The sequence below is a fragment of the Eleginops maclovinus genome, chromosome 12, assembly GCF_036324505.1.
Source record: "Eleginops maclovinus isolate JMC-PN-2008 ecotype Puerto Natales chromosome 12, JC_Emac_rtc_rv5, whole genome shotgun sequence".
In the NCBI taxonomy this organism is placed as follows: Eukaryota; Metazoa; Chordata; class Actinopteri; order Perciformes; family Eleginopidae; genus Eleginops; species Eleginops maclovinus.
Window position 1 is genome coordinate 19,619,903 of NC_086360.1, and position 12,678 is coordinate 19,632,580.

Sequence of the window (12,678 nt, forward strand, 5' to 3'; positions counted from 1 at the left end):
CAGATTATAGTGAGGGGATTATAGTGAAGCATTACATACATGTGTAGTCACTGAGTGTGTAGAGAATAGTTATGAGGTTGTCCAGGCAGGGCCAGTGGTCTGGGTTACAGTGCAATCCCTCCTCAAAGGCATGTCGGGCAAGTGGAATGCGCACAAGTCGCACAGCCACCTGACCGATTTTGTACCACATGTTTACGTCAGTGGAATCCAAAATAACTGCCTAAACGGGGGAGCAAAGAAGAACATACAGTTAGCACTTTCATTCATGTGTGTCTAAATTACGCATTTAGTCGCACAAAGCGGACCTGCCAAAAAGGATTATAAAGAAAAAGCATTTAACTGGAACCATTTCACTTGTTTTACCTCCAAATAGAACTCCATAGCTGTCTCTAGGTCATCTCGCAATGCAGACATAGTAGCCAAGTTTTTAAAAGTAGAATATTTCAGCATTAGCCCAGGATGCTTGAGACCCACTTTGTGATCATCCGAGGGCATGGCCTAAAATAATTAGAGGATAAAATCAAATTTGGCACCACACAGAGTGCAATGCGGAATCCTCTTAATGCAGTCAATCAATATGAATGATTACACACAGCTTTTGTACACTAGCAGAGTTTGTCCAACCTCAAAGCCAAAGTTGAAGTGCATATTGTGAATCATATATTTGGTGTATCATTGCAGCAAAAATAAAATGTAATATTTGGAACGCATGTTTAAAATGGATTCAAAATGTATTTGTAAGTACAGAACAAGTGACATCAGAAGTTAACTGTTTCTGCACCAGTTTCTAAAAAAAGTGGGGACTAAAAGCCAAGAGGCCTGTGGCGATGCATGTAAAATACCTTACTTAAAGACACTAATCAGCATTTAATTGTTGTGGATAGGTGTTGTAATGTAGGTAAGTGTTATTTCTGTAATGAACTGAGATCATAACAGCCTTGACAGCACTGTATACTGAGTGATATTTTACCTCTTTGAGAAGTGGAGTTTTGAGAAGCTCATGATATGCCTTGGCAGACTCCTCAAACTTATCATGTTTTTGCAGATCTAAAGCTTTGTGATATAAAGCAAATGCCTCAGCTTCCTGTTGACAGAAATAGAACACAAATCAGAAAACCTATTTAGCTGTAGAGAGAAAAAAAAAAGGTATGCATCAGCGCTGTAGGCCTTATCTTGCTGATTCATCCACACACAGTCTATACCTGAGCCTCTTTTGTCCGACTCTTGTTACTTCTCAAGGGGTCTTGAGACTCATCTGCAGCTGTCGAAGCAGCATTCAGCGCTGCTATGCGAATCTGTAAAGAGCACAGACAAAGTAGCAAACCCCTTTAGCTAGCAGATCCATTACTCCTGTATGCATCAGGATGAGGAACAAGTAAGAGGAACATTATTTACCGAAGATGCATTCAATTATTAAAAGCCTTACCATTTTAATATGTTGCGATTAAACCACCTTCACGGTTTGTAGCTTTGGCTTGAATCTACACAGATGCATGGTAAGTCGACAGAGACAGGGAGAATTAAGGCAGGCAGGACAGCAATTCAGCAAGAAAAACGTGACATAACATGGAAAAACGTATACAGAAAAAACCATGTTGTATATTCTACCATCAGTTTAATGTATATATAATCCAATGTCGATGTTTGTCTCTGTAGCCTAGTATATTTCTATATATTTATTTTGCCTAGTAAAATGTAATATTGTAGAAAATTCAAATGAATTCTGTATTTTCTTTTATTGTGTATCATGTAGACACTCTAATAATATATGTATTTTCTACTATGAATTGAATTATATTTGCCCAATAATGTTAATTGTAATATATTTGTATCGTATTCTGTCTTTCACATCTGTTTACTGATGTTTACTGCTTGACAACACTGCTGCAATGTCCCAGTTTGGGCTGAATAAAGTATGAATCAATCTATCTATCTATGTATATATCTATGTATATCTATGTATATCTATCTATGTATATATCTATCTATGTATATATATCTATCTATCTACCAACTATTTCACTTACCAATACAAGTCTAAAACCTTTGTATTATTCGTTGAGTCTGTGCCGTTTCGAGTGTATGCTAGAGCTTTTTTCGACTTAAAGAAGCGACACCCTGCTATTGTCAACTGTTATCACGTTACACAATTACAAATCTTGGGACCGGCTAGCTAACCTCACCAAAATGCAACGTGAAACTTAGCATAGTTAGCTTAGCTCTGCGGTGGGGCATTGCTGCATTCTGTCCGGAGCAGGTATAACGCTTCATCGGATATTAAAACGAACAAAACTCTGGAGGGCATGCTTAACATAGCTATCGAGCATGCTAGCAGATTCACCTGGCTCAAATTATTGTCTCAGGTAGCTGGTATTAGCAGATCATATGAGCTAACGTTAGCTGGTGTTTCACCGGGTGACCATCACTTGCAAAGCTGGGTGACTTACCGTTCATTCCCGATTTAAAACCATTTGTAACATTACTTTTAATCCAACGAGGCATCGTATGGTTAACAAAACACTGCCATCGTAAGTGGACGTAAGGCACAAAGCAAGTTTCAAACTTCATTTATTCTCCATCCTTTGTTGTTGTTAACGTTACGGTCGTTTGCGTCTGAGCATGACATTTGCTTACCGCCAATTAGTAAAGTCCTCGCTGATTGGTCAATACGATGTAGGTGCATTCTTGTGACCAATCATATGTGGTGATATTGGTTGAAGCCACGCCAAAGAAAATGTCATTCAATACAAAGTCTATGGTAAATCTTTGCAAGTGAGTAACTGGAATGGAAAAATGAAATAGGAAGACCTAATATATTTATCTTGTTATGCACAATAAGATAATTGAATTAAGTTCACTTGTGCAACTTTACAAACCTGTCAAATGTGTTGCTTTAAAAAATATCTATAGCCATTACAATTATTTCGGAATCAGAATGAATACCTGTATTAGTCCCACAGGGGAAATTTACATTGTTACAGCAAAAGTAAATATTCAAAATATTAATTAAGAGGCATGCATAAAATATTAGATATAGAAATTACTCAAATTACAATTTCAAAAAGTACCCATCCAAGTGGACAACACTAAACTTAATTTAAAACATATTATTAAAAATAAAATTAAAATAAGTGTAGAAATAATATGATAGCAGCCAGTAATAAAAATAATTCATAAGCAGTATGTATAAATATTGCATGACAGATGTGTTATAGTCTTTGTTTTTATATGTGTGGTCTACCAGGGGCCATAATGGTTGTAAAGTCTGTAGGCCTATGCTGCAGGAAGGAAGGACCGCATTATCACATTTATTTATTTTTGTTTATGGATATTTAAGTTAAAACGTGATCCAATTGGCAGACTTTATAGCCAATAGTATAGAAGAAATAATAGCAGCATTGTAAATTGTGACTAAAGGCAGCCACTAGAGGACAAAATGTTAATTTATAATTCAGTAAAATGTTTTCTCTAAGATTTAAGTGGTATTTTTCTAATTAAAGCATTGGCTAAAGTGTTTGATCTTTTTCGGAATTGCTTTGCATTAGCTTTCTGTGACATTTAATTGTGATACTTGCATCAAAATAATGATATTGTTAATATTATTATTTAACACAGCATACAGATGATGCAAAAACAGTGCAAGGCATTGTCTTTTACAAAAGGTCCCTTTTCTCCTGTCTTCCATCAGGCAGTATCAAAAAGATATGTCTTTGTCAAGATATATGGTGGCAAATTAAAACAACTTCTGCAGTTTTTATGCGCTAAAGCGTACTGTTGTGTCCTCAGTGACCCTGTCTGTTGCAGTCCTGTGTGGCTCCACTTATACGCCTCCTTCATCCTCACCCCACCCCATCTTTCCCTTGGCTGAGACTGGATAGCTGGCACCACAATCAATTCTTTCTGTCAGCATGACTGCAAAATAGCTTACGTCACAGTCATTACTGGCTCTATAAAAGCCAGTGTATTGCAGATCCACTTCGCAGTCAACCTAGCTTCATTCCTAGCAATAGAGCGCCCCGTTTCTGAAGTCATGACTTCCTTCGGCTTTGACCCTTACTTTCCTTCTACTCACAAGAGGAGGGTAGTTGTGCGCAGTGCAGGATATGGAGCTGGAGGAGGAATAGGATCTAGGTCTGCCTACTCCAGCCACTCTGCCCCAATGGCTTCCTATGCATCTTCTCGCAGAAGTTATCCTACCCATTCCCGAGCTACATCCAGCTACTCCTCTATGCTGTCAGCTCCAGTGTCTGCCGCTGCCACTGAGCTTCGCTTGGAACAAGCAGCCCAGGTTAGCTCTGAGTTCAAAGTCTTAAGGACCCAGGAGAAGGCTGAACTGCAGGACCTGAATGACCGCTTTGTGAGCTTTATTGAGAGGGTCCATGAACTAGAGCAGCAGAACAAGTTGCTGGAGACTGAACTCCTGATTCTCAGGCAGAGGCAGACAGAGCCATCCAACCTTCGCACCCTGTATGAGCATGAGATTCGTCAGCTCCGCGCTGCTGTGGAAGAGGCCCGCCATGAGAAGCAAGCTGCCCAGGACCACAGGGATGAGATGGAGGATGTCTTTACTAACCTCCAAAAACGCTATGAGGAGGAAGTGCTTGGTAAAGAGGAAGCAGAGGGCAGGCTCATGGATGCCAGGAAGGGAGTAGATGAAGCTGCCTTGACCCAGGCTGAGCTTGAGAAAAGAGTTGGGACCCTGCTGGATGAGCTTACCTTTCTGAAGCGCCTCTGCGAGAGTGAGATTACAGAGCTACAGGCCCAAATACAGCTGAGCGCCGAGGTGTCAGTGGAGATGGAGGTCATCAAGCCTGACCTTTCTGCTGCTCTCCGTGACATACGAGTCCAGTATGAGAAGCTGGCACACCGCAACCTTCAATCAGCCGAAGAATGGTTCTGTAACAAGGTGAATGTGATGACAGTAGGCACTTCTCGCAACACAGAGAGTGCACGTAATGCCAAAGATGAGGCTGCAGAATACCGTCGCCTCATTAAAGCTAGGGAGCTGGACATTGATGCCTGCCGTGAGATGAATCAAGCTCTGGAAAACCAACTTCTGGACGTGGAGGAGAAACAGAGTGCTGAGATCTCTGCACTCCAGGTTAGTGACTTAAATAAAGTAAAATAATGGAACAGTGCTTGAATTATCTTTTCTATGAAAAATGTATATTTATTTTGGCAATTGAGATAAGTCTCAACAATTACAGAGCTTGCAATGATAGCTGAAAGAAGAACTGAGACATATCCTGCCCTAAATGTGTCATAAGTAACATGTGACTATCTTTTTTCGTCAGGATTCAATTAGTCAAATAGAAGAGGAATTGAGGGCAAACAAGAATGACATGGCTCGTTACTTGAAAGACTACCAGGATCTTTTGAATGTGAAGATGGCCTTGGATATTGAGATTGCAGCCTACAGGTAAGGGATTAATGTTGCTCATGTATTGTTCTGTAATTATGAGATTTAAATTACATTTCAAGCATTTCATTTACTTGATGTTATGTGTTTCTTATTCTTTTAGGAAGCTCCTTGAAGGAGAAGAGAACCGTTTCAATGTCGCAGGCCAAGGGTCCTTCAACGTTTACTCCCAAAGCATGTACACCGCTCCTCCATCCTATGGAAGAACACAGTTCTCCATGCAGTCCCAGTTCACCTCTGCAGCTCCGTACATGAGCTCTCGCTTCTACTCTTCATCTCTGCCCAAAGAAGAGACAATATCCGCAAGCCAAGCACAGGAGGCGGTGGCAAGCCTGCCTCAAGAGGAAGATGAAGAGCAACTGGAAGAGGAAGAGAGGAAGGAAGTAGAGGAAGAAAAGGAGGAAGATCAGGGAGAAGAGAAGGTCCAGGAGGATTCAGAGGAAGAAGAGTTGGTTGAAGACAAGTCTGAAGAAAAGGAGGAGGAAGATCAGGGAGAAGAGAAGGACCAGAAGGATTCAGAGGGAGAAGATTCTGAGGAAATCAAGTCTGAAGAAAAGGAGGAGGAAAAACAGGAAGAGGGAGATGAAGAAGCAGATGGAGAAGGTAATGTGTACATTTTCTTCCATAGTGCATGTGTGTAGTAGTAAAGTAATTCTAACTTTTATTCTCATTTAAAATTCTTCAGGAATTGAAGAGGCAGAGGATGGAGAAAAAGAAGATGAGGGGGAAGGAGGAGAAGACACCCAGCCTCAAGAAGAGGAGGATGCTGAGCAGAAAGAAGAACAGGGTGATGACGAGGATAAGAAAAAGGAGGAAGAAACCGAAAAACAAGACGAGGTGGAGGCCGAAGAGAAAAATGGAGAAGCAGCTGAGAAAAAAGTTTAAATTGAAATGCTTTACAAAGTCCCTGCTAGCATTGTAGCTGTAAGATGTCTTCTCCGGTGCTCTATGTGTACATAGATACCTCTCTAATCCTAACAAATTTTGAAATTAGAAGACATCGTGTTGGTGAAATTCTCTGTATTAACAACTTGACCAACAGCATGTGTGCAAAAGCAAAGAATGAAAACAAACTAAAGCTTATCAATAATACTGGATGTTCCCGGTGGGGAGTAGGAATTCGGCTTGGAAGAGATTTGTCTGCAAACACCTGTGTGCTTTACTTTCACCAATATATGCCTGTACTTGTGCAATACCTGGTTTGAAATGCCTTACTTCAAGTCCTCACTTAGTGCTTTAAATCCATGATGTGCTGCCTTCAATAAAGCCTTGAAGCCTTGTCAACTCAGAGCTGGCCCCAGAGTTTTTATTCGTACCAATAAACAGGAGCAGTTGCCATGAAGTGTCAGATGAAATAATATTTAGCATCAATAAACACATTAGCAGAAAATGATTTTTAATGTCGAAGCTTTGTGACTCACCCACTGCTAATTTTATACAGAATGATGCTTTTTTCTCACCAGAATTTAAATGAAGGTTAATAGAAAAAGTAAATAGATGGCAGCCAAGGAGTCTTCGGTTATATCCATATTGGTAATTCAACCCACAATAAACAGGAAGGCAGGGCTAAAGCTAATTCAGTAGAACACTGCAACATAACAGAATATTAAGCTTCAGATTTTGAGCACAACCTGCCAATAAAGCCTCATTATATTTCTCTGGACTTGGCTAAACACAAGTGGAGTTTATAAGAAAAGAGTAATAATGGCATTTTCCTCTTTATCTAAAGTCAGCAGGTCGTCTCTGCCCTGATGTGCCCACAGTCTCTGTGTGATGAGTGAGCTGACAGCGGTGTTTTTCCTGCTGCCTCAACCTCATCCCCATCACTGTCCATAAATCAGGGCGCTCTGAAACCTTTATGAGTCAGCTAGTCTGCTGCACCAAAGAGTCTGGCCAAGTGTCAACTCACGCAGGACAGTAAGAGAGAGCAGAGGAAGAGAGGGAGAGAGGAAGAGGGGGGAATTTCATTATTTCATTAGGGAGAGAGAGGTTGAAAAAGGAGAAGCACATGTAGCTGCCATAAACCTTGACAGAGGACAGACTGTTTCTTTACCCAACAAAAAGGAGGTGAGACCAAAGGCTTTCTTTAGGCATATGCAGCGACATAATCCCTGTTACACAAATTAACCCAAACACACACTCATCTCTTCTCACACAAACTGGAGTGGGAGCATCTTATAAACAAGCACACTTTGAATTATTGCATCAGCTTATAATCATAACTATTTTTTTCTATATGTGAGTATCTATGTTTTTTAATGTGTCAAAGCAATGCCCCAAACTGTATGCATCTCCACTGTAGCTCCATCTTCCTTGTCTTCAGTCTACCCCACCCTAAGCTAAATTACATTATCCTCCTCTTCCGTTACTACGGTAAGACCAGGGAGCACTCAATTTAATTGACTAGAATTTCTACTTTGCAGTGCATTTGGCTCAGCACACTCACACCATCCACCACTCACACAGATAGCGATACTGTAAATGTTTTCCTATTGATTAAAAAATACACTAGTGATGTACTGCAGGCGAGATTTTAATACACAAACCACCCTGCAGACTGAATGTTAAAGTAGTGATAAAAATGTTCACAGAAGATACAGTAAACCACAAGGATATATGGATACTCCCCCAGGTGCTCATATGTATCACTTGTGTCGTATAATGCAGGTATTAGAGGCTTGCAAGTGTGTGTGGTGGGTTGGCGCATGAAAGGTCATGCTGGGACACAAATCCACAGTAAACATACCATATCAAAGCAAAGCTGTATCGTTTTTATCACATTTAATCTTTCAGAAATTGAGTTTCACTCCGTTTCATCTGTCACATTTGGGATGTGAATGGACCGGTATATAAATCTTTTAACTCCCTTTCACTCCAGTGGGCATACACTTTGTCAGAGGGAGGGAGGCCCATCACTGAGGCCCACTGAGACCTCCCACAAGTACAATACTTTGAAGAAAAAACAAAGAGCTGAAGGTGGAGCAGGCTTCAGCGTCTCCCTGTAAAAATGATCAGTATTACCTCAAAAAAGAATGTTTTCAAACATAAAAGTTTCTTAACTTGTAGCCTACATTCAGGAGGATTTTAACATAGCTGTTAACTTCCAAAGATGATGACATATTCTTGATAGTATCTTTATACTTCACATAATGTAATGACTAAACCCTAAATATGACACTTACAATTGTGCATTGTCAGGAATTGAAAAGTTACATGAAACATTGTCTTCATAAGGAAAATGATATCAACTTTCACTTACAACACATGGATATTATATTTCATGAGGAAATACAAGAAGAATACAATGATTGTCTGTTTTGTAATGTCAGAAATCTAATCTACAAGCTAAAGCAGCACCATTTTTTTTTGCTTTTGAACTTTAAATTAACAGCAAATTTGATGCTGACCTGAAATGCTGCACTATAGTGATCCCAGATTGATGGAGGCACCAGCAATAGAAAAACATATATTCACATCTTTTAATGAGTACAGGGGGAAACAAAAGACAGTGGAAATGCCTTAAACGTCTTTAGAAGGATGATACTTTCACCTTGAGAGTCAGCCTGAGTATGTTTTTCAAATTTTAGATGGGTGTGCACACTCCTCCTCTTCTCAGGCCAAGGTCCAGACAATGAGGGTGGTCATGCTGCAGTCTACCTTTTTAGTTGTCAGACAGCTTTGTCTTCACAAAGAAAAGAAAGCCTAAGATAAGAGTTGTGGCTCCCTCTGCTGATCTCAGAGTATCGCCTAATTAAAAGGCTCTGTTGAGTGAGCCTTCACATTGGCCCAGAAGACAGCAGACTGAGACTATTTCATTTAAAAATGTGGCTCTCTTACTCTAAAAATAGATCCCCTCTTCCCTTGGTTTAGACAAAGCTTCAGATGGCCTTATGTGTGCACTACAAGGGTACAAAGGATGCATCACTGAGTCAGACGGAGATAAATGAGGGAGTCTCAAGGCACATCCTTTCTCATGCATCACAACCTCGAAATTAGATGTTAATTATACACATATAATACATATAAATGTGCTTATCTAAGTTACCTGCAGTAGCCTGCTTTTGTGATCATGCTTTGAAACTAAGTTTCTTGCTGTCATGACTTCTCTTGGACATTTCTCACCTGAAAATACATTTCAGGCTTAGTAAAGGCCCAGGAATTCATGTAGGTGTCAATATTAGCAAATACAAATATTGACAGCTTGCACCATTACAGTGATAACGGTGACGCACATGCAGTATCTGATGTCATGTAGCAAAAGCTAAAGAAACATTTATTTTATATAACCCTCTGTTAAAGGAAAACAATTGTGGACATTCCTGCACCAATAGTCAACTGCAAATCAAATTCTGCTCCAGGATGTTGAGACTAGTTCATTGACCTATCTGCTCAGCTTCGCAGGAACAGTCTGTCACCTGATTCTTCTGCCAGACAGCCAGGTGGACACTGAGGCCCAATTTGCCTCTGGCATCATGCGGTCCTGGCAGAAGACCCATAAATCCATTAGGCCTTTTGTCTGCTTTTGTCTCAGGAATCGAACCACCTTAGTGGGGGGTGCTATGAGAAGTGTTCAGATCCCCACCACTTACTTGTCTCTGGAGCAATGTACAGTATTTCCTTACATTTTAAAAATCACAGTACACAGAGTTTAGTGATGTCCCCGAGGGGAATACCACTGAAGTCAAGTCAGGTCAAGATCTACTCAAATGATACATTTAATACATATGCATGCTTGACAGGCTTTATTTTTGTGCATCCCATTACAGTAAAAAGAACACAGGCATGTGCACTGGAGCATGTAACTCATACCAACTAAAAATGCTCCGGAGTATAGGAAGGTGGATGGTGAACAGGAAGCATATTTATTATTATTTCAGTTGTCTGTCATGCTAAATGTTCATTCATTATGTGTCTGTTGGGTGACACACAAGAAAAGCCCTTAGGCAAAGTAAACAGACAGTAGCATCATCTCTATTTTTATCTACAATAACTACAGCCCACTCTCAACACAACACCTCTTTACTTTCATACAGAAAGAAAGCGAAAGCAATCAGTCTCTATGTTCAGCTGCTCTGCCTTTGTATACACATGTTCATGTGTTTATGTTTACCTTGCACATTTGCACAAGATCAGATGATTAGGTCAGAGCTGCACCTATTCAGAGAGTGTTGATGGAAGGATGTCTGACATATAATACAATCTGATCTGAATTAGAAGAGAAGGGGAAGTGGGAATCTCCTGTGAAGAATCAGCCTATCCGGTCCTATTGCTAATGGAGCCTTCAACTCTGCTTGTCAAACTGTCACACTCATTAATGTGAGGCATGCACGCACTAACAAACACCATCTGAATTTAATGATTTATCTTTACAGTTCTAATGAACGAAAGTTAAGCAAATGTTAGGAGAATTTTTTTTTAAATGACATCCCACAACGAAATGAAACACATTCTTGGGGTTTTACGAGGGAATGTCTATTGTATGCAATAGCACATTACAGTCAGGTGATGGCAATATTGTATTCTTTTTGCAGATTTGATTGTTTTAAACTTCTAATAGCCCAAAAGCAACTCCTCACATTTGATAAGAAGTGTGAGAGAGTTTGCCAAACGGATAAAGAGAATGAATGTTGAAAAGGGCATGAGCCGATTTGAAGCCCCCCTTTCAATAAATGTAGTAGCCCAGTCAGCAGGCACCTACAGCTCAAACAGAAATAGGTCACTATTCATGTGTAAAATCTACAGCCATAACCTTGGAAATTCTACAAATGGCTGCAAAATACATTTTTAATAACTAGTTTTTAGTATGATCTCGTTGAATGTGTTTGAATCCCTAAGCTGTCTAAGGTGTGTTAAAAACATATGTATGCATTTGTGTTACACTACTCAAATCTTTTGTGGTGAAAGAAGGCAATAATTTAAGAAATGTTATTAACTAAAGGCAACGTCTTTTTAAAATGTCTGCATTTATCACAGTTTGGCCAGAAAACGTCTCTCACATTGGTATGGTGTTCTTTTTTTTCTTTTTTAAAGCTATGATTTATAAATAATGAGATTCAATAACAGGTTTCATACTGTGTTGTACTGTGATATTACTAATTCACCACAAGATGGGTTTTAAAGCTACTACCTCACTATAGCTGAGCGAAAAAACGAAACAAAAAAACATGGACATCACCCTGCTGCAGGGAACAACAAAAGCACTGGATGGCTGATCATTATTGACAGCACCATTTGGCTGACCAGTGACAGAAGAAATACACACGCACACACACACACACACACACACACACACACACACACACACACACACACACACACACACACACACACACACACACACACACACACACACACACACACACACACATGTTGAGGCAAACAAAAGGTCTAAGTGGACTACCAGGTCTCAGCCAGCAGCTGTAAATTACTTCACTGTGCGAAGGAAGGTGGTGGGAGTTATAAGTGATATAATGTACTGGCTGTGTTGAATGACATTTAATTTCATTTAGTATTCTCACTGATAGACAAGTTTACAATTGTTTTGGTCTTACTTCCATTTGAGTTCTAAACGATTATAGCATGCACAGCAACTTTAAATAAAGCCTTTTGTGATTATATGACCATTATTATGTTCCAGGTCTTATTCATTTATGCTCACTCAGAATACAAACCTGTCTCCTATAAGCGAGTAATGTCAGCAGTGGTATGGAGTTTGCGATTCAATCTCATTTTAAATTAAAACAATAACCTGGTGATAACTTATTTATGACACATCAGTGATTTATAACTCTGGTTTTAATTAATTATTCTCCTCTGTAGATTGTCAAATTGTGTGCCAGCCAGTGGCTCTAAAAGTGGAGAGCCGACAGGATCACGAGTCCTTGAAGCAAAACGAGGGACAGACGGGTCAGTCTCATTATAATTTCCCTCAATTCAGTTTTAGTTCATTTGAAGATTTATGTGGAATGGCTTCAGAATATCAACTGATTGATGTGCAGTGGTGGATGAAATACTAAGATATGTTTTAATGCAAAAGTAGCGACAGATGGGTAAAGAAACCTAAGTTAGCAAATATTTGAAGGAAAAACAACAACATTTTTGACTGAAAACAAAAAGTAAGGAAAAAGGATAAGGTACCAGAAAAAACAAGTACTTAAATAAATTAGAAGTTAGAGCTTAGTGATATGGAGAAATTTAAAATGCGTACTCCTAAAAATCAGTATTGCAAATGTTTTGTAGTGGTGACTTTTTCTTTGCTT

General features: G+C 39.5%; 2 protein-coding genes across 2 annotated transcripts in view; one reads left to right on the forward strand and one right to left on the reverse strand.

Moving 5' to 3' along the window:
- The window catches only part of cabin1 (calcineurin binding protein 1), a 37,796-nt gene extending 35,162 nt beyond the window's left edge, over nucleotides 1-2,634 (reverse strand). Inside the window, 6 exon segments of the mRNA XM_063897648.1 lie at nucleotides 40-220; nucleotides 364-498; nucleotides 971-1,084; nucleotides 1,203-1,295; nucleotides 1,427-1,481; nucleotides 2,448-2,634. Of these exon segments, the coding sequence (XP_063753718.1) occupies nucleotides 40-220; nucleotides 364-498; nucleotides 971-1,084; nucleotides 1,203-1,295; nucleotides 1,427-1,429 (526 nt within the window). The 5' untranslated portion in view covers nucleotides 1,430-1,481; nucleotides 2,448-2,634.
- A 1,345-nt stretch (nucleotides 2,635-3,979) lies between these two features.
- Nucleotides 3,980-6,707, forward strand: neflb (neurofilament light chain b). The gene is made up of 4 exons (XM_063896380.1): nucleotides 3,980-5,101; nucleotides 5,295-5,419; nucleotides 5,523-6,022; nucleotides 6,105-6,707. The coding sequence occupies exons 1-4, from the start codon at nucleotides 4,031-4,033 to the stop codon at nucleotides 6,302-6,304; spliced, it is 1,896 nt and encodes a 631-aa protein (XP_063752450.1). The 5' UTR covers nucleotides 3,980-4,030; the 3' UTR covers nucleotides 6,305-6,707.
- Nucleotides 6,708-12,678: the final 5,971 nt, after the last annotated feature.